This window comes from Glandiceps talaboti, chromosome 15 (assembly GCF_964340395.1).
Source record: "Glandiceps talaboti chromosome 15, keGlaTala1.1, whole genome shotgun sequence".
NCBI lineage: Eukaryota > Metazoa > Hemichordata > Enteropneusta > Spengelidae > Glandiceps > Glandiceps talaboti.
In genome coordinates this window covers 9,245,921-9,268,294 of record NC_135563.1, presented here as the reverse complement: position 1 = coordinate 9,268,294, position 22,374 = coordinate 9,245,921, and the positions used below count along the sequence as shown (strand labels likewise).

The following is a 22,374-nucleotide window of genomic DNA, read 5'->3' as shown; positions in this document are numbered from 1 at the left end:
TGGGTTCAGTGTTAATGAAGACATGACCAGACACCAGCGCTCTGGTTGGATGAGGGACTGAGGACACATCACATCACATGATCAGACTCGAGGGCTCTGGTTGGTTGAGGGACTGAGGACATGTGACCAGATTAGAGGGCTTTGGTTGGATGGCAGTTGTGAGAGATAGATGTAGTAGTCATAATGCCTTGATTATTCAAGTCGGCTTGTGTAGAATCAAAGCTATGGCTATCTCTATCGGTGAATAACAACATGATGTAACCAGATGGATCATAAAATGATTTTTTTATTAAAATTACAAACTTTTAAAATCTAAATCTGCAACTTTGTTTCTACAACTTCTACATTTTCATAGTTTAAACAAATCAACAATGTCGAGGAAAGTAGAAATTGATTCAACAACTCACAAAAACTGAGAAGCTCTTCAAAAATTCAAAAAATTTGCATTCTGGTATGTGTTTTTGAATGCAAACTGGAACAGGTTTTTAAAAGACAGGGTACTGTGGTGGGAGATGTCTTCTATGTTTACACACAAAGTATATATCCTCAGTAGCTAACAATGAGTTGGACATCTCAACATATTAATTTTGACAATACTGTAGTCTGATAGTGGGAACACTCACAAAATGGAAATAATTCTGATATAAACTGACTAGAATATACAAGACCAGCTTTCCAATCTGGGTATTTTGTAGCGTTATTTTATTTGGCGTGGATTTACTCTTTCAATGCCACTGACCAGAATGCTCTAGTAAATCTTAAATTTTGAATCATTAAAGGATTGAAATCTGGTATTTTACATGGATTAACACATTATTTAACATCAACAATGTTTTTTGTGTATGCGTAGAGAAGAACAAATATTGATGTATTCGTCAATATGTGATAGCTCTCGAAGTGGCTCAAAGACTAATACACGTGTCCTATACACTATTGTGATTTTGTTGGGGTAGTTTTACCCAAGGATGCATTGCGGTGCAATGACTATGCATGTGCGTTCTATATACTATGCGGAGCTGGAGGGCAGTATCATCGTGAGGCAGTCAGTCAAAAAATGAATCTACCCAGTGCGAGCTTATGGGCTTTGCCTAGTTATGATATTAGAAAAAGATGAATATCAGGAATTAAGACAATTTAATTACATACAATGTAATATTTTCAACGTTCAAAGTTTGTGGGTAATGACTTTTCCATTTGGCTTATTGAAAATGGACAATGTTAGCCAAATGTGGCAAATGTGGCCAAATGATTTTTGAAACCCAACGCTAACAGTGTATGGAATAACTTGCATAGACTTACTCTGCCAAAAAGTGGAGTAGAGAAATAACCTACTATCTTGCATTAGCAATAACCCCTAATGATGTATCTTGATCAATAAACTTCCTTTTCATATATGTAGTAGTCCCTCCCCCTCGTCCAATCAACTGTCATTGTACAACTTGTTCGGTGATATCAATTTCACCCAATCTGATGGTATAAAAGATGGTATAAAATAAAGCTGTGCAATGTAATGATTCAACTACCATTGGAGTTAACAAATCCTTGGTAACAAGCTGACCTATTGCATGGTCCTCCCATGCTGTTATAATGTGAATATAAAACTTAATTTTAAAAATTAAAATTTAACTTGTTGACTTTTTATTCAATACGTGATTTCCTACGATGATTATTCAAACAACTAGCTGAAGACATGCACATTCTACATCAAAAATTACGGTTCAATTTCATTCTGTAAATTATTAACATTGCTACTTTCATGTGTTGAAGGCCTGTATAAAATTTCACCTGGACCAGTTATGGGTTTCTTGACGTTACTATTTGTGCATCTTTCATCGTCTTCATCAGAACTGTTTGATTTATTCTTGTTTCCACCTGGTGGTGTTGCCAAGGAAACCAAGGCTTGAGCAGCATTGTGATGATGAACTGTAATACAGAGGAAAGAAATGCGATGACGATGGAATTTCTTTTAACCTGAATCCCAAATTTTCATTTAGGCTTTTAAAAAAAATGTGTGTTCCAATTACGTTCAATTTTAGACTAGTGGGGTAGGTAGGTTTTTTTCAACAAAAAAAATTTCATGTGTGAACAAATGTTAGGGTCGGCAGTGAAAAACTAGGTGTGTTGGGTAACCGGAACCAAATAATATATTTTAGACCTTATGTCAACATTGTTGGAGGTGGTGGGGGTGAGTGGGGGTATGACAAATGAATGGTTCTACGAGCGGAGTCATCAAATTTTTGGAAGAGAATCTCACACTTTTGCTCATGTCTTCTCAGCATCGTCAGGGATGGCCTGTCATCGCGAAACATGTGAATCGATGTACTTTTACAACTGAGTGTGTGATGAATAAAGCTTTGAAATCCTTACAAAGTTGTAGTCATTTCCAGGTTAAAATGAACTGACGTGTGTGCAGTGTACTATTCACTGAGGTAGAAGATAACAATTTTGCATCACTTTAGTTTTCATAAATCGCATGTACATAGTAGTATGTGGAAAGTGGCAATGCTGATGGAACACATGAACAAATATGCAGTTTTTGAAGTTGTGTGTTGCATAACCGAGATCGGGGAATAAAAACTACAAACTATATGATTGAATATGGTTAAAGTTCATGCCCCCCTTTTGATCACATTTTGACCTACCTGAGTCTGGCTTGAAAGGTGTGCCACTTGGATCTAAGGCACAGAATTCTCCTGTTTCAAAGGTGGTCAGTAGGTTGCTGGGCCTGTCAAATATGGTGGTCTGCATGTTGTTGGTTCTGTCGAAGTTAGCGGTGGTCTGAAAGTTGTTGGTCCTATCAAAGTTAGCGGTGGCCTGAAAGTTGTTGGTCCTATCAAAGTTAGCGGTGGCCTGAAAGTTGTTGGTCCTATCAAAGTTGAAGAAGTAGGTCGTTCCATTCTGCCCATCAGTACTAAATGATTGATTTGTATTGGAGATGGCCATACTTGGTGGAACGATGTCGGTTGACGCTGTACTGAAGGGTAGAGATCTTTGTGTGGTAGTTCCCTGGGGGATGACTGGTTTCAAATGACTGTGATACTATGGACATACAAGATAGCAATTAGGCATGAAAAAAAAGCATGGCCACCGTGTAAATAGAAGCTTAGTGGCTTAATTGAGATGCAAAAACCGAGCTTACATTTCTCCAGTGAAGATTCCATCACACTTTCGGACACACTCCAAACATTTTCCACTGAAGCAATGGGTGGGTATCCAACTATAGTTGGAAGAGCAATACTGATGGTGTTAGACAATGGGTGGGTATACAACTATAGTTGGAAAAGCCATACTGGTGTTAACCAATCATGTACGACAACCAGAAAGCAGTGCAAAATTGTATAATTTCAAATGAAAACATTCCAAATACTAGGGTTTAAACATTTATACGTCATGTGTAGACAGCAAAATTGGTCTATACTCAGTGTAGGCAGAGGTTGGTATGATGCCTAATACTATATAGCTCCTATGCAATATACAAGAAAGGTACTACAAACCTTAAATGTGGCCAAAAAAAGAAAGAATTGTTTCTCTTCAGAACATATTGTCTAAAGTAAAGTGACGACGCAATTTTTTTTTATTTTCCTCAACAAACCTGTCACTCAATCTACTATTTATGGCAGTTACTGTTCTTTTTATTTAGTACTTTACAGCAAGTGCGTGTGTGCTTGTTCATGATTGATTCTGCAGCTGTCTTCACAGAAGTAGGGAGGGTTATTTTTGTGTTTTCCCCACGATCTGCAGACTGCATGTGCTGGACAAACATGCAAAAAAAAAGGCCGACGCGAGGGTATTTAAGTGATGCGTGCGCTGACCAGAAACAATTCTTTTTCTTTTTTTTGGCCTAATGCTCACAAAAAAATTGCACCCTTCTTTGGTAGTGCTAGGTCAATCATTTACCTTCTGAATATTCGTATCTGGTTGTGGTGGGGTCAACGTGTACACACAGCCAATAGGAGAGGCCTGGCAGTTTAGCCCTGCTGATGCAAATCCAGTAGAATTGACTGTATTTTGTTGAGTGGCCAGCTGAGATAAGTTAACAAATCTATCTGTTGGTAGCGTACATGGTACAGCTGGTAGCTGCACCTGATGACTCCCATTGGTGGTATTACTGTTGGACTGATTCTGAATACATGGCTGATGGGCAAGTGATTGGTTACCTGACAACAGTAACGCTATAGCCCTGTCTATGTCATTGGAATAGAACTCTGTCAAGGAAATCGAGAGAAGAGAAAATTACCGTGAATTCACACTGATAAATTTATTCTGCTAAGTCAAAATAAAAAAGAAATGTTTGTTTCCGATAACATGACTTCAGAAAATAGGGTAGGTAGGTCGGAATTTTATTTTATTTTACTTACTTCGACCCCAAGATAAGATACTCGTCGGTCACAATACTTTCATGAGAGTTTGATGAGGTGTAAAAGAAGTAAATGAAGACAATTACAAGTTTAAGTAGATGAACACGTTAGACAGATTCCTGCTATATTCTAAAAAGACATGGTTTCTCTCTGGAATGTGATTTTTAAAAAGTGACCACAGATGAGGCAAAGGCATGAAGATGTACACGGAAATAGAAGTAAATTGTTACCATTTTACCTTTTTGCATGCAAAATAAGGTTTAGGGTTGGGGGCTTAAACTATAGGGTCGTTCGGGTTATCGGAACCACAACTAATTTTTTTTAGTAATGAAATTTCAACTCGCAAAGTCAAAATATTTCTTGGAAGCAAATCCCAAGTTTTCACTGATGTCTCATCAGCATTATCAAGGGTGTACTACACAGGTGTCCATGACAACAGTAGCATACATCAAAATGCAAAATCCAATGACAAATTAACTAAAAAAGGACAGCTCTGTAACTGCATACTGTAGAGTTTATCTGATATGAACTCACCTAGCACACGGAACAATAGCTCAGGACTATGTTCTGGGAAGAAATAACTCAACTGAAGGACATTGTTCTGGAAAATCTTTGGCCAGTTGTATAGCATATGGCTGTCTATCTTCTTGTTGCCTTGGTTGCATAATTGATCCAAATTACTTGAAAGCTGATGAAGAACAACAAACAAAGATGTCTGATAAATCATTCTCCCCCACTGAGTAGAAACCCGGAAAGGGTGGGGGAACCCTTACCGAAATGAGACAGCTGTTTTTGAGCTGCAGCAGCTCTCAAAAAGACTTCTGACAGTTAGCTGCCGGAAGGCTGATTTTTGTGCATACATAATTAGATTTGAGCTGCAGAGAACAGCTCTCAACAGCTCAGGTAAATACCTGACAGACATTCAACTGCTTTATAACAGACTTATGTAAGACTATCGTCAGACATCTGAAAGACCACTAACAGACCTGACAGACTAACAACAGCCTTCTGACAGCATTGTGACAAACTGCTGAAAGACTATAAGCAGACTTCTGACAGGTATCATTGGCACACTGCAAAAGGGGAATTCCTTACTAAAAATCCACTAGTTTAAAAAGTGTTCTATACTAATTCAAAACAAGTCTGATCAGTTTTGAGTGTTTCATTCATGTTTTAAACTTGTCAGAAGTCCTTAGTCAACTCATTTGAAACTAGTTTTAAACATGTTTTAAACCATATTAATTTTGACACTTAAAACATGCTTATACACGTTGGGGAAATATATTTGACATACAAATGTATATCAGAACTGACCATATTTGATTTGAATGCTTGTTCCCACTGAAACATATTTAAAAATGTCAGTTTCACAAACTCACAAAGTTTGTTCACGTACATGTTTTAGGGGATACACATATATGTATGTATGTACATACTACACACACGGGCACATACTTTTGCAACCAGTAAATCATGCAGAAGAAGAATTAAATGAAAACAAGAAGCAACTTTATTGCTTTTTTCCAAAATAACTAAAAGGCTTGAGACATGTCTATAGTGAAATGACAGTACCAACATACCTGAGTTTAACAATAGTACCTGTATTCATCCTGTGATTAGAAGACAAAAAATATATGTCCCTTAATGATGGGGTTCTTCAAATCAAATCTAAAGAATTACCTACATCATACATGTGAAAGAGCTCTGGCAATTTGAGTTTGGCTTTCAACAGTTGCTGGAGTTTCAGAGTCTGACATTATTTCACTTTCAGTCATTATATAAGCTAAAGCCATTGTGTTCATCATTGGCATCATCACTTCGGCAGTTTACATCATCACATTGGCAGTTTACATCATCACTTCGGTAGTTTACATCATCAGTTTGGCAGAATCAGGATCAGGATCAGAATCAGATCAATCAATATCCATTGGTTCCTGAAAGTCACTGCAAAGAAAGAAACAAGAGCAATCAATTAACAAAAGAAATATTTGTTATGAATGTGAAGGGAGAGGTACACAGTTCATTTTATCTTTTGTTTCTAATAAACAGTTACATGCTACAAACAAAGAATCTATAGAAATGCCAACTGTCCTGTGTCTTTTTACTATTTGCTCCTCTCGGGGGAATTATATTGCTCTGTTTTGTTTTTATACACTAACAGATTAAAAAAGTTACTAGTACCTTTGAAAGTAGGCCTGTTCCTTCATCCTTTTTAAAGTTGCCATACAACTTTGCTAGGCGTTTGGCTTGCTTCTCTTCAGCAATTTCTCTATTTTTGTCAGTCTTTGCTTTATTGCTTTGCTGTGCTGCATGTGTTCCATTTTTTGTCCTGCTGGAGTTTGCTTTCTTTGTCCACTTTCTGTTTTTTGTACTTTTATGTTGACACTGCTTTTTCTAAAGTCATCTTGAGTTTCTACTCTAAGATGCAACAAATAAAAACATGCATGTAAGTAACACTAATTTTGGCAAAACAAAAATTATCAACTGGTAAATAGAATCTACAAAATGTATATTCTTGTAGTGTGTTAACAGTGGTACACCCTAGGTAATACATTTTATCAGACTTCCCAAAAGTACATCAGAGCAGCCATAATTAAGGAACAACATTTTTATAAAAACTTTATACAAAAATAATGAACTCGCAGTCTTCCCACATTGTCACACTTAACATTTCTACTTAGAATAAGACAAGGATAATTAATATTGCTTGTCTGATGGCCACAATGCCTCAACAAGAGTTCCATATTCTTACTCTCTCCTTACAACTAAATATGTGTTGTGTTCTATAATTTGCACTATAACGTAATGAATACACAAATACATCAATATGAAGCATTTTAAACATGACAACCTTTGATTAAAATGAAAGTTCATACCCTTATTAAATAAATACATACGTATGTATACACACACACATACGGACAGACCTCAATGACATACATCAAGTTGGTGAAAAGTGTTCTGCATGTACATGACAGAGCACTGTGTAAATGTGGCAGTGATCATGGGGTGTACTAGTACTACTACTAAATGATTTGTGACACACTGGTTTCTACAAAACACTCCAACATTGTTCCATTCCATATCTTAATTGAATAAATTAATTTGTCACTTTTTCTAACAAGACTCAGTACGGTACATAGGAACTCTTTCGACGAGAAACTAATAATTTTTACACGATAAATCGTGGGGGGGGGGGGGGGGGGGTTGTAATCTGATTCCAATTTACACACGGCACCAGGCAAGCAGTGCATTCTTCCCTACTTTCAATCGACAAAGTGGACACTCCAACTTGAATATTACATGTATATCAGATGTACTTTAAAAACAACTTTCGGAAGTTTCAAACAGTTGTAGAAGTCTATGTATGCAACCGAGGTCTAGGTCTATGTCTGAAAAGCCTCCGATCGTACGGCCACGAGTACTAATACTATACTATTACTAAGTAAATAAGATATAACGTCTACACATAGACGACCAGGATTCTATCGTTTAAAAAAACACCAGAGCCTATAATATGCTATGAAAGCGTCAGTTAAATTAACATACCTTCATCACCAAAATGAGTAGGTCTTGATGTATACCTCTTCTCATGATCAGTTGTCGAAAACGATTTTCTTTGCCTTTGTGAATCACGGCCGCCATCTTCCGTTTCATTCCAACATTTTCTGATTTGAAGTGCTGGTGAGATTGCGCCCGTTGATTTGATTGGCTGATACGTCATAGCCTCGTTCACAATAATTTCAAAACTGCAATGCGTTGTAAACTTTACAACAGTCGTTGATTCAATTTTGAAAATATATATTTTTGTTTATTATTTTGTTTCTTTCATATTATCCATGTTTGCGCTGTTATTAGCCATAAACAAAATGTTTGTTCCTCGCAGTTTTTCCACAAGCTTTGAAAGAGCCTGTGACGCTATATTGTGGATGTAACCTAAGCCAGCGATCTCAGGGCTAGGGGTTTGTTTACACCGTACGTTCACGTTACGTATCGACTCAAAACAGAGCAGTATACTTGTAATCTCCAAAAGTTGAAGCAAAATGGCAATCTATGAGAGATGGAAGCGAAAAGTGGCCATTCCAGTTCTGAGGACAACTTTGCGATCATTGGCCTACACACGATGAACTCCCATCACTTCCGGGTGATGTCCCTCGACATCAACAACACACGAACACGTACACAGACAATACCGATACCGTTTCAAGCGAGTTTGGTAGACTAATGAGATGATCGACAGGAAGGAGATGGCGAGCGTCATATTTATTTATTCATGTTATAACATAACGGAGGAAAATGAAGACAACTGTGAGTTATTTGACAATGAAGAGGGGAATCAAAATCCCTTGTTGACATCCGAATGTCGAGATTTATCAGACGGCGTTGATGATGGGTATGACAACCCTGAATATGACCGACTATAGTGAAAATGAAAACTCAGATATTGGCGAGGCCGATCATATGCGGCCCAAAATGAACCTCTCTTTTCAATGCCTATACGCTACACGACCGGCCCAAGTCAAGAAATGCAGGGGACATTTCCTGTAGTAGCCTTGAAAATGGGCCGTGTTTCTGCATATGTAACCACTAATTGCTAGTCCCAAGTTGAAGTATAGCATGGAAGTAGAACTACTTCCATGAGTATAGTAAACAAATTTCACACTAATATACGTGCATGGCTATCACAAACCCAGAAAACTAAATCTGGCAAATGATTTTAAAATGGATGTTTGTTATGTAGGTGACATATTACAAATAATTTGAGAAAACAGTTACATTAAATCTCTGTAAGTTGTGAGTGTGAACGATGCAAATAATAAATGTATACAACAATACATGTACATTTTATATTAGAGGTATTCTGTAAGGATTGATTTTGTTGTTCATGCAGCTGGTTTACATTTTAACAAGAACAGATTCCAGTGTTTATACTTAACAATGAAACTACTTAATAAATATATTTTAACATGTAAATGTACTGTAGTTATTGGACATTTGATGGTGTTGCAGGCATTCTTATAAATATTACCTACATTCACCTGCATACATTTGATGTATGTTTTAGTGAATAAGTATTTAGGCAAGTATAATTCCAAGCAATATTTATTATGACACAGAAGCATATTAACAGAAAACCCTTGGATTGGTATGTCCTTCCACATTGCCACTGTCCAGGTAACTTTAAAATATTCTGGAAACTACAACAAGAGCTGCTAAAAGTCTGCTGCTAGTCGTTTTGCCCATGACAGAGCAAAGTGTAAACACTCCTGACAGACATTATTTAGAAATTAACTCCTGTGGCTGAAGACAGCTGCCAGTAAACTGCAAGTAGCTGTTGGTGAGCTGAAGACAGCTGTCAGTGAGATGCAGACAGCTGTCAGTAAGCTTAAGAATTTTTTTCCTAACAGACATAAACCCTAGAAGTCTGTTGCAGACATTCAGCAGCTCAACACATTTTTGAATGTCTGCAATAGAACTGTTGGTAGTGTGCCACAGAGCTGAAAAGCCCTGAAAAAGCTCTTTGACAGCTTGGTACTGAGCTTTCAGTTTGGTAAGGGAAGCGACTCAGAATAATGTTAGCAAGGGGTATGCGACCGACCCAGGTCCAAACCTTTCTAAGAATTTCTTTTCGTTTTTGCAGTGACAAATGGATCCATGACTAAGATATACATAAATGGCAGATCTATGAATAGGATATACAGTACCAGCTGTTAAGGGTGTTATACAAGTCATTACCTTGGAACACATCCGCCTAGCTTACTATAAGCTTAGTACACTGTTACACACTAAAAGCACATGATGTCTTTGACTTTTGAAGGTGATTTGTCCTTGGGTCATAAAATTGAGAGAATATCAACGCATGGTATAGGTACATATATATTGACCCCTATGTTTAGGGACATTTCAGATAGGAAAGTGGACCCATGTTTATGTGTTTTCCAGGAAAAATCTCACCCATTTGGGCAGTACATTCCGGTTCCCGTTCTCATGGGAATAACACCCCCTCCCCCACATCAATCAACCACACTGGCATCTATGACATAAATCTCTGATCAAATTCTCATAAAACATCACCCTCTAGTGACAAAGCTTACAGATTTAATGTACTTGAAATCAGATTTAAATATTGAATCAAGTGTTGAATTAGCTGGACTTTACTTATAGCCTTTAATAGCGCCATCTAGAGGCAAACTACAATATGTGACATGCCTGGTTGCTTATAAGTATATATGTACTGTTCAGTTTTCACCTCTCTACAGTAAACAATACTTCATTTCTAAGATAGAAATACTGATTAATTTATCACTTACAATGTCCCCGCAGTCTGCGGATGACAAGAGACAGGATTCGGCTTTACCACTTGGATAAAATGAGTTGGTGGAGTCTGTGATACCACTGAAAATATTCGTATCAATAACGGTGTTTGTAGATCCGTTCTTTCTTTCTGTAAACATGGAAAAGAAGAACAATACAACTGTTACAACCATGGTCAATATTTTAGTGCATCGCAATAAATTGATGTGGGGCACTACGTTAAATTGACATAGAGGATACATCATTCACAAAAAGTGACTAAGTTTTATGGAGGTTTCTATAACAATAATTTTTAAAATGGTGTACACTGTGTTCAACAGTTTGATAAACTCACTGAAACGCAACAAAAGTACAGTGAGCACTCACTGCAGTGAAATAGTCAGTGTTCAGCAAAATTATTTCACTTTCTGTTGCACAATTGAGTTATTAGGATCTGTCTTGTCTTTATGTTAATGACGTATGATTACAACATATATTCTGAGATGATTCCCGTACAATATAAACATGAGACTTAAAGTACAAAAAGACTCACTATATCAGTGTAGAAACACAACCAATGTTATCACTACAAACAGATACCGATCTTATTTACTACCAAACCAGAAAAGACTACAGTTTCAATTAGGTGGCACATATTTTACATCCCACACGTTATAAATTGTTGAACAAAATAGTCACTAATAGCACCACATACACATGAAAGTTACATTTTGTCGCCCTGTCAACACAAAAATTACAGTTTTGTGTTTGCATCTTATTTGCTTCATTCATTGATTTGTGTTCACAATGAGAAAAAATGCATCATTCATTTTATATGCTTGCACGCTATCAGTGTCAGTACTGTTTTCTGAAATTCATAATAAAAAACCTCGAGTGAGACGTAAAAAGCATGCCATCTAATTGAAACTGTATGGTCACTCTGGTTTTGTAGTATCAGGCCAATATTTTTGGACTTCGCCACTGAGCATGTAATTTTCTGTCATTCCATACGAATAACTTGAGAAGTTTGCAACGGATCTAAAGAGGGAGAACAGGGAAAGAGCAAAGAAGGCTGAATATTTCATTTTACAAGGCTTTATAGCTTCAAGTCTGGTTTATTAGAAACTACATCACCTGTTAGCTTTCTTTTTTTGATTTTGTTGACTTCAGTCATTCTAGACTCGATCACATCTGCCACTCTCTTCTCACATTCCTGTTTACGACGCAATGCTGTTTGGGCAGCATGGATTCGTCGTCGCTCCCTGAGAGGTGGAAAAAAAATTAATCAGTTTCATTCTGATAGTAGCAGTGAAAAAAGATACAAATGAGTTTGATTCTATCTGAGTTACTTTGTGGAACATTTTGTATATTTTAATACTCACATGTAACTTTTTGCCATAAGATTTCAACATTTTGAACATTGGAGACTTACACTACTCAACAACATTTTCATACTGTGAGTCTAAAAATGTTACCTTTTCTGTGCAATGTGTAAAGCAACTGAAGTCAGTATTTTTGTTAAGGGTGGCAACTAGGTAAAATCTATCGTGGTTCCCATGTCATTTTACCTTGGGAAACACTTTGTACCCCTTTCTCCCTTTCTTTTACCGGGGTTCCCCAACCTTAGCAAAATTACTGAAAGTGAACTGTTCAAATATAGTGAACTAACAGCCAACTGCTTTAAGGACAAGTCAATCATATATAACCACTTTGACGTTGACAATTAGTTATTATTTATAAATATTTTTCTTGGCTCAGCCAAGGAAAATATGAATGACCTAAGGGGCCTTGTCACTATGCATCACTAGATGCGTCAAGTAGTGACAAAGCCAGAACAATGAGTATTTCAGAAGTAGACGAACACAATATGCAGTCTGACTGTGCATGCTGAAAAGATATCATCAGGTTTAACGGAAAGACATTATTTTTATTAGTTGGCCTTATGACTAAATTTGATAGAACAAAGTTTTTCATCTGTCTTTTTGTTTCAGGATGGCATCAAAATATCACAAATGCCCCACTTGATAACAAAAAAGCATCATACATAAAAAGATATCACAGACTGGTAAATGTCAATTCCTTACCCTATCAGGCAGCAATTCTCACAATTGCAGTCTTTGAATGGACATATACTTTTATGGCCCTTGTATGCTATGATTGAGCCATGGTTTCTACACCTCGTGCATGTTGATGTGGGTTTGGATGATTTGATTGGTTTATACACTTCTCTGTCTTCTTTATTTGCCATTTTTTTTTCAAAGTTAGCTAGCTAATCTGTACTTTAAAAATCTCACCACAATCTGCAAGTGAAGATGGAAGGAATGTTGAAAATTTAAACCTTTCACAGATTATCACGATTCACTTTTGCCTACTGTCAGAACAGGATAACTTGTCGATATCAGATTATTCCTTTTCTCTCTGCCCACAGTTCATTGTTTTTTTTCCCTTTGCAACTAGCTGACCAATTTCCCTGAAAATCAAATGTTTTAAAGCTACATACATGTACTAAATATCCTGAAAATCAGAGAGAGAGAGAGAGAGAGAGAGAGAGAGAGAGAGAGAGAGAGAGAGAGAGAGAGAGAGAGAGAGAGAGAGAGAGAGAGAGAGAGAGAGAGAGAGAGAGAGAGAGAGAGAGAGAGAGAGAGAGAGAGAGAGAGAGAGAGAGAGAGAGAGAGAGAGAGAGAGAGAGAGAGAGAGAGAGAGAGAAAACATGTTGCACTTCCAAAATAAGGATGATGGGGAAGTGGAAAATGTGAAAATCACGTGCCATTTTAAAATTAGTATAAACTTGTTACCTTCAAAATGTTGAACAGGCCGCAAGTTTCTTTAAGATTTATTTTAATTCTTAATAATTATGTCAATTCCGACACATTTCTCGTCCAATCGTTTCGTACCCAGCCACAATACATTTCCTGTCGTATACTACTGTTTTACATGCGCATTCATGGTATAAATCTAATACCATCACTAGGAACGTCGGGTATTTATAAACTATCCCACACACCAGGCCCGTCCATAACGTCAGAGACAACAATACCAAATCATGCTAAAATTCCAGGAACTTATGAAATACATTGTTGTTAAAATCAAGTATCAAACGCTCCCATAATTTCATAAACAAGTGTGCTTCCATTTGATTGTTTTCAGTTTAAAAAATACAATCCAAAATAAAGCGCCAAATTCCCCTTGATTGAGATATATTATCCTCGAGCAAACTACAGTTCTGGGATGTGATTTCCATGCACATTGAAAGCTTGCTTTGAAATCCTGGGTTTATATTTCGGCAGTAAAATTATTGCACGACAAAAGGAAGCTCACGCGATCACGGCAGTGTACTAACCATTCAAATTTATCATTTTTAGACAATTCTGTACATACTGCGTGTACATGCGCGCTACAATGACCTTGCCTTTCGGACGATCGTAATTTTTACGGCAACAGATCAACCGTTTTCCCATGAACTGTGTGAGAAACTTTGAAAATGAAATTTACAACATTAATTAATTCCATTGCGAGTTTTAGTAATCTAAAATGGATACGATCATTACCTGTTACAAACTAGGAAATCCAACTCTCACTTTTTGTCACAATGTCTGCTACTTTTCAGCAAAATAACAAGTTACATTCAGCCACGCTGACGCCACTCTGTCTGCGCGGTACTTTTCCCCTCGATCTACTCTCTGCTGTCGAGAAGGTGACGTCAAATATAGTGTCAATTAAACTTTCAACCAATGACTAATCAGTATTCTATTGTCATGCAAACTAGAGGGTGGTTACACATAGACACACGAGAACTATCGTGATATTACGAGAGGTGGACGTGATCCCTAGTTCAAAATTAGAATTGCTACAAAGTGACAAAATCTGGCCATTGTTGATTTGTGACAAAATGTGCTTGTACCTAGTAATACTAATAGTACTTGTACTTGTACTAGCGATCTGACCGGCTGTGGTCTCGTTGATGCTCATGATTGAGCTGAGCAAGTGTAAGTAGCTAGCAGAGACTAGCTCTGGAATACTCTGGAAGATTCTGGACTCGAACACAGGGGCATGTATTATTGCTTAGATTTCCGTTTTCTTAGGAAAATATCATACGAATCTTGCTGCTACAAATGTATCGATATCTATAGTACTACGTATACTATAAATATGAGAAGGGTGGTCATCTTCCGGGTCATCTTTCTTCGTAACCTTTCAAATTTGAATAAAACATGCACATTTGCAACAAAAACATACCTGCATGAAGAATATGTGCCAAGTAAACTTATACACTATCACTGGGGGCAAAAATGCTTTTGTAACGATAAAAATAGACCTTTTACAATGAGCGGGCGCTGTATAAAGTCCTCTGTATGTCAAAGGCAGGTCAAATGACATAGCCGTCTAATGTTCACTGCTGATTGGCCAAGAAAGAGGCGTTGACTAATGACGTCAGATTACCGCTACATTTCAAAATTAGAAGCACGGCCATCACTAAACCCGGAACCATGGATCTCGAAAAGTTTACGACAGCTTCCTGTTGAGTATACTTATACGATTTCCAATACAAATGCATTTTTACTGTGTCAAACTGTGAATCTGTGTATACTGAAATTAATTTCATTTTTGGTGGCCCATAAAGTAGTGATGCTTCCGGGGGATTTGAAGGTCTTATTGTCGACTCGGACAGCCATATTAGACTAGAATATCACCATCCTGGAAATGGTGGAATGGAATATTAGCTCACATGTGACTGTGAATCTGACACTTATGGAAGCGTATTAGTGCCAAGTTGTAAGGAAAAAAATAAAATTTAAAATCTCGTAATTACGAGATTTCAATTCTCGTAATTACGACTTTTTTCTCGTAATTACGACTTTTTGATTGTCGTAATTATGAAATTATGATTTTTTTATTGTTTGTTATTTTTGAATTTTTGAATTGTTCAGACACGAATCTTATGATTTTGATGTACTAAGCAGATGCACTATAGAGTGTTTGACACGGTAACCGGTTTGTATGATTTGATTGCGTTTTTCGTTTCTTTAAAAAAAAATCGAGTGCATTAAAACAGCGAAGAATATTCTTTCATTATATGTCATTCCTTACTGTAGCTATGCGTCTAATCTTCAGATAAGCTAGGGGGTCTTTTTTACGTAGGCGTAGTTCGAGCAGCCAATCGGCAACGAGCGGGTTATTCAAAATAGCTAGACGTACAGAGGAGTTCATACAGGGTCGACAATCGTGTCTTCCCTTCTCTCTTTCCCTATACAGGTAGGAATATATATTCAAAAGGTTGTTATATTTAGTCTGTAGACCTGGAAAACAACAATCTATGCAATATTACACGCCCCTGTGGACTCGAATATAGTTAGTCTCAGATTCAGAATCAGATTCACATTGGAGGACAATATGATATGACCAGTCCCATATTGAGCCTCAGGTTCAGGTTCGAAAATCACGATAACACCAGAGAAAAAGCAATCAACCAAGAAATTATAGGGATTAAAGGAAATGTCCCACTTCGTAAAATCTTACTTCTACAGACATTTCAACAGACTAAAATCTTTTTAAACAGCCACAATGCAGATACATCACTGGAATAGTGCGCCTACCAACAAACACATCAGCTGAACTTTGACCTCTCATTAAATGTCTCAGCAACAAGCTTTTTATATCTCTGATTTTCTGATAATTTCCCCATACAAGCTAAGAAATTCCATCTCCTGTGAAGTGAGTGTAAAGGGGCAACATTTCCTGTAGCCTGGACATTATTATTTCTTTTGTAAAAAGCCCCTGCCTCAAAAGACTTGGCCATTATAATTGACCCGTATTAACCTCGTTGGATGCGACACATTGCATTGTCCTGCTTGCATACGGAGTAATCCGGGACTCGATTCTGACAACTGTCCCTCAAGTCAGCAATATAGACTCGCGCACCGCCTGCAAACAGAGCTATGTTAGTACATGCGTGTCCCTGGTAGTGACTACCACTCCTATATTAGGGATTCTTCAGTAATTACAAGGGAGAGAAGAGGGGGAAATCAAATCCTGTCTGCTGCATAAATCACGACCCTTCCCGGATTACATTGGGCTAAAAAGTGACCGCCCTCAATTTTCTTTCTGTAAAACACGACCCCTCCCCTTGCTCGAATAGGCGTATAATTTCAAAAACGTGAAAAATATTCCAAACTTTACATTAACAGTTAAATATGCAAGCTCCAAATTCCATATAGTTTGGCAAAATTAAATTGCAAATTAATAAAAGTTTTGTTTTGAAATCTTTGTTGTCTCATTCATCAGATTGAGTGATATTTAAGCAATAACCCCCGCCGAAGGCGGGTATACACGAGATTTTGGTACAATTCGCGACATATAGCACGAGCCGAATGGCGAGTGCTATATGGAGCGAATTGTACCAAATTCGAGTGTATACCCGCCTTCGGCGGGAGTTATTGCTATTATATTATATCAAAATATGTGTCTATTTCCTCTAAATATGATTCTGTGGTTATTTATATGCCCGAAAAGGCGAATTCGCACGTACAGAAAAAGATCGTCGGGAACGAGCATATTTTAATGAGTGGATACGTTCATGTAGCCCCCACACACACTGCATGAACACAAACCATACACTGCATTGCAATGCATTGCATTGCATTGATAAATTACTTTATTTACATCATATAATGCATAACGAAAACGCGTTGAAAACTAGCAACAACAAAAACGGGGCAAGAGGTCAAAGAAAGTAACAATTTTGTTTGGATATTTACATAAGAACAATACAATCTTGTACACTGCTAAAAATATATGTCTCGGCGTTGAATCGGCGAAAGCGCGAGACAGTAAATCAGAGACGCGACGTTACACAGTCTACTTTAATTTAATGGTTAACAAATTGAACATTGACTGAACCTGAAGATGTACAGTTTTGAAATAATCCTGACGCACCTTGACTGATGGTTAAAAGTTAAATCTTTGTTGCTTGATTCAACGCGTAACGAGAGTAGGACGCTGAGACGGCTCGTTGCATGTGGATAACTTAACTACCTTATCAGTGATGTTGAGGCCACTGATCGATCGTTGCTTTCGATCGCAAGGTCACCAGTGGAATTATTTGGACTACTGTAACCCAAACTATTGTGAAGGATACCTGACACACCTTTACTCTGGGGAAGTGTTAACTTATTGGTGTACGAACGAACACATTCAGCTTGTATGTACTATTCATATGCTAGTTTAGTGGCCCATTTTACCACTGCCAGCCGTGGTAAAATGGGATTTTACCACAGTTATTATCCAATCAGAATGGCGCATAGTAGCATGATATAATATAATTATCATTTTATACCGGGGTATGTGTGCGCACTAGCAGTATATGTGTTTTGTTTGTGTTAATTAAACTCAACAGAAAAAAAAAAAAACTTTCTTCAGATGCACAAAACATTACGCAGCAAATTCAAACTCTATACTCTCTTAATTTTGGTACTAAATGCTACCCTGAACTACATACACAAGAATTTTATCTTCAAAATAATAAGGAAAAAATTGCAAATCGTTATGATTGCTTTTGACTCTATGTAGAACTGTCTCTCACGTGCTATCTCGCTCATTACATATTCAAATCACAATACAAATTCACAAACAAACATAAACACTTCATTGATACCCAGAAAAAGTCCATTAATATTAACTTCATAATATTTGTGAACAAAAGGAATTGCAGATCATCAATCACACTTACACAAAGCATGAACCATAAGCAAAACATTGACATTTAAACTTGTTTATTTACACCTAATGAATATCGTGGAAAAATATATCACTCCAGGTAACACTTAATTCTACATGACTTTAAATAAAGGGTGGCTTCTTTTCATATTTGGCATTTGTGTTTTCAACCACAGCCCAACCTAACTCGGGTCTCAGAGCCAACGATTCTTGATCTTGGGAAACACCCATGAAGCCACCGATGAACCTCATCCTGAATTCCTCACCAATGTATTCCCATGTGAATGGGGCTGCAGACAAACCCTTGGGAAAGTCATTTGTAGACATTTTTCCACGTCGTGGCTTAGTTGGCCACTTGGTGAACTTTTTAGTTCGCCTGTTGTCACTGTCGTATGGAAACAAAGTTGTGATCCATCCAGACACATAAGGTCCTCCTGATACACCATCATACTGTAAATGAAATAGACAAATGTAATGATTCGACCATCGATTTTAAAAGTGAAACATTACAGGCCTTCAAACTCTAACGGTTAATGTAATAGTTAAAGTAATGCAATTAATGGAGAAATGTTCAGAACAAAAACTGTATAATAAGTGATGTCAAAGAAAACCACACACTTTTTCAAATATTCATTCAATAGAGCAAGTTTAAGTGGAAATTTGTAAAGCTATTGTAGGGAAAATTTTAAAGCATACCTTGTAAATGTTTGACCAGAAAGATCTGTTCACCTCTCCCTTTGATGCACTGACAAATTGATCCAAAACTGGTAATAGTGTATCTGTCCACCATTTGAGATCATATTGTTTTAATTGTGCAGTCTTGTCCCTTATAGCCATCCAATCTTCAGTTGTACCTTCCAATGTAATAGAAGGTATACCACACAGACTAAAAAGTTTGTAATCAAAGAAAGACTTCATCGCTTCCATTAAGACGATATCAGTGACTGCCTTCTCCAATGGACCAGTGGTAGTGAAATCAGGAGTAATCAAACTGTAGGTCTTCTCTCCAATTTCATCTTTGATCTTGCCAGAGAATTCAGTAAAGACCTCAGGCCAAGGATTGGTGGCTGAACCCTTCACGAAATCATCTCGTCTAACTTTTATCTCTTTCTTCCCATCATGTCGTACAAACTTCTTTCTTAATTTCTTAGTATGTTTATTGATATGTGTAGACAACCCTTGCATGATACACAGCCAGATCATATCAGGACTCAACACAAGAGGATAATGATTATGGTAAGCCTCATGGACAGCTTCTACCAAACCATGTAATTGACCTTGACTCACAATATTTGCATTACCATGGAAACAACTTTCAATTTTCTGATTGAGACGGCTTACTACACTTTTAGCAGACGATGTTGTTGGGAGCTTTTCTTTGGAAATGTCCACATCATCAACCATAAAAGTTGATCCTGTTATTTTTTTTAAAAAAAGAATGTCAAAAATATGACTTGTATATGGTTTTAAATAACAATGGTGACGTTTTCATTTTACATGATTCAATCCTATGTGAATATAATAGGGGTGGACTCTTCATTTTATGCTCATGTTTCTAAAATATTACACAAATCATGGCTTTTTAATACCTAATGTCGACCTTCAAAGACCGTTCAGATATCTTCAGACAACTACACATTACTAAAACGTTGTTTAAGAAAATTAAACTTCGGATTTTCACATTTCTGTTTCACCACAATAGTAGATTTAGGTACTAACAGAAAATGAATCAACAGAAAAGTGAATTCTAAATGACATGCCTAGCATTGTGGGGTTTTTCTGCATTTGTTTTTTTTTTACCCTGTACGCTGTCTGCCTGGAAAGGTTTTGGTGAAATTCAAGGACGGCAAACAAAGTATTTCATTGATGGAGCCTAATCGGTACGTAAATAATTAAGGAAATTAACATACCTGCTGGGTTTGAAGTAGCATACACATCATGTAAAGTCTTGTATTCTTTCTCAAGTTCAAGTCCTCTCTTTATGACGTCACTGTCTAAATGATATCCCCATTCTCTAGCAAGCTCCCTGTCTTGTTCATCCCCCTGTAAGGTACGTCAGCACAGATGGTATCTAAGCTAACATGTTAATGTGTATCTTAATTTCAATTAAGTAATTAGTTTTTGCATACCAGAAAACACCACGTGGGGTCCAGAAAATGTGTTACAAACTAGACATGCTCGTCTATGTTGTTTCATTTTTTGAATAAAATCATTTTTTTATACTATCCTTCTATGTGAAATAATACTAGATTTTTGTTCCTACATAATACCCTAATTGTCGCAGTATTCCTAGCTAGCTATGGCTGTCATACACGATATACCGGGCTCCTTAATTGGCAAATTGATCATAAAGCCTAATTACCAAAAACCATTAATTATGCAAATACATAATTAAGATAGCTACCCCAACAAGCTTTATAGGACAAGTGCACTTTTTTATTATCAATGTATGTACTAAATAATATGAAATTGCAAGCTTGGATTCTTTAGGTATTGTCTAATTAATGAAAATCATTAATTATACAAATAAAAACTACATTAGCAAAATAACTAATTCGTGTTCTTTATTATAATCAATGCATGTATCAAATTATATGAGATTGGAGCTTGCATTTTGAAGATATAGCCTCATCACAGAAAATCATTAATTATGCATTAATTACTCATTAAAACTGAAATCTACGTACGTCATCAAGCTTTTTCCCCTTTTGTGAAGAGAGGAGTGGGTGAAGGGTGAACAGTGTGGTGAGGTATATTGGGATATTATTCTAGATATTGGATTTAATTTATGCAGTGCCTTCACACAAATTCACTGTGGTATTAGCAGTGAGAAACAAACAATCTGCTGAGTACTTTTGGAGTTTAATTTTTTTTAACCAAAAGTCCCATTGTTTAACAAAAAACTCACTATGTACCAGATGAAAATTGGCGAAATGCAAATAGAAGCGATCATTTTCATTTCAACACTTTTCATCTACACACCCCCAAGTAATGTTACCACCAAATCGGTTAGGTAGCTTGGGCTTTTAAGTCATTTACATACCCCCCCCCCACCCCCTTGTAATTACTGCAGGTTCCCCGAGTTCAAAATGTAATTGATATGACGTCAGATCTCAGAGCAAAGTACGAATCTTTATTGACACGCAATTCGGTTCAGTTACACCTTACAAATACGCATTGCATTGAACTACGTCGGCTACAACTACACAGGTAAGGGAAAGATCAGTAAAAAACACCTACCGGTTCATATTGTAGAGACGCCATGTTGCTGTCTTCGTCCGGGAGTGTATAGACTAGTACCAGTTTGAATTATTACGTGGCATTTTAATATAGTAAGAGTTCAGACTGGTGACGACACTGTTGATTCACCGTCTTTACGTTCATGTTACGTGAAAGGTAACTAGTATGCCTTAGCTTAGTTACCATGGTTACAAGCATATGACGACCATCCATTATATTGGTGTGGGTATTGAATTGTGTGAGAGTGTGTTCATTTGTTCTTTTACTAGTGCGTCTTTTCAAGTGCTATGTGTGACCCCTTTGAATATCATTGTGTTGTGAAGTCTATGGTGAAGAATGGAAAATGACGTCATCAAATCAAAAATAGAATGTTTGCCTCTACAATTATGTAGATCGGCAATGGATGAATACAAAAACGGGTGTAAACGTCCGACCATTTACGCACTTATACGCCCCGATGGAGTTTCTGGACGCTAGTTCTCGTTGTTATTCAGTACACCACTCTACTGTACTATTCCACAGTCTAGTTACTATTCATGTATTCAGTTCTCTGCGACCTCTTTCTAACGGTGAAGGCGATTGGTTCTCTACGACAGGACTACCAGACTAATTATCCCGATGTTTCTGTGCATTATTTTCATGAAATTTATCAATATTTTGAATTCTTAATCCGGGAAGTAAGTAAAATACAGAGCATTGCAAAAATAAGTCCAAAATATTCTAACGCTACTTTTAAATTCAGAACAAGGTAAATAATGGCATACTTTGA

At 37.0% G+C, this 22,374-nt stretch overlaps 1 protein-coding gene across 3 annotated transcripts; it reads right to left on the bottom strand.

The window, feature by feature from the left end:
• Positions 1-325: 325 nt before the first annotated feature.
• On the bottom strand, positions 326-21,812 carry LOC144446555 (uncharacterized). Of its 3 annotated transcripts, none has more exons than XM_078136346.1 (8): positions 21,606-21,688; positions 12,737-12,952; positions 11,787-11,914; positions 10,670-10,803; positions 4,893-5,046; positions 3,898-4,205; positions 2,643-3,039; positions 326-1,923 (listed from the first exon to the last, which is right to left on the bottom strand). In XM_078136346.1, the coding sequence occupies exons 2-8, from the start codon at positions 12,898-12,900 to the stop codon at positions 1,712-1,714; spliced, it is 1,497 nt and encodes a 498-aa protein (XP_077992472.1). In that variant the 5' UTR covers positions 12,901-12,952; positions 21,606-21,688; the 3' UTR covers positions 326-1,711. The 3 variants fall into 3 exon arrangements, with proteins under 3 accessions (XP_077992472.1, XP_077992471.1, XP_077992473.1); XM_078136345.1 differs by lacking the exon at positions 21,606-21,688 and adding an exon at positions 14,201-14,541; XM_078136347.1 differs by lacking the exons at positions 326-1,923; positions 2,643-3,039; positions 3,898-4,205; ... (2 more) ...; positions 11,787-11,914; positions 12,737-12,952 and adding exons at positions 18,416-18,815; positions 19,062-19,780; positions 20,276-20,408 and having other exon boundaries at positions 21,606-21,812.
• Between the last annotated feature and the right edge of the window lie 562 nt (positions 21,813-22,374).

Bases quoted from the DNA above. Each gene is read 5' to 3' on its own strand.
- LOC144446555 (XM_078136346.1), bottom strand. From the start codon at position 12,900: ATGGCAAATAAAGAAGACAGAGAAGTGTATAAACCAATCAAATCATCC. The intron at 5,047-10,669 runs GTAAGTGATAAA...GTTCTTCATCAG, and splicing joins CCGCAGACTGCGGGGACATT to CTTTCAAGTAATTTGGATCA. The intron at 3,040-3,897 runs GTAAATGATTGA...GTATGTCCATAG, and splicing joins CAGATACGAATATTCAGAAG to TATCACAGTCATTTGAAACC.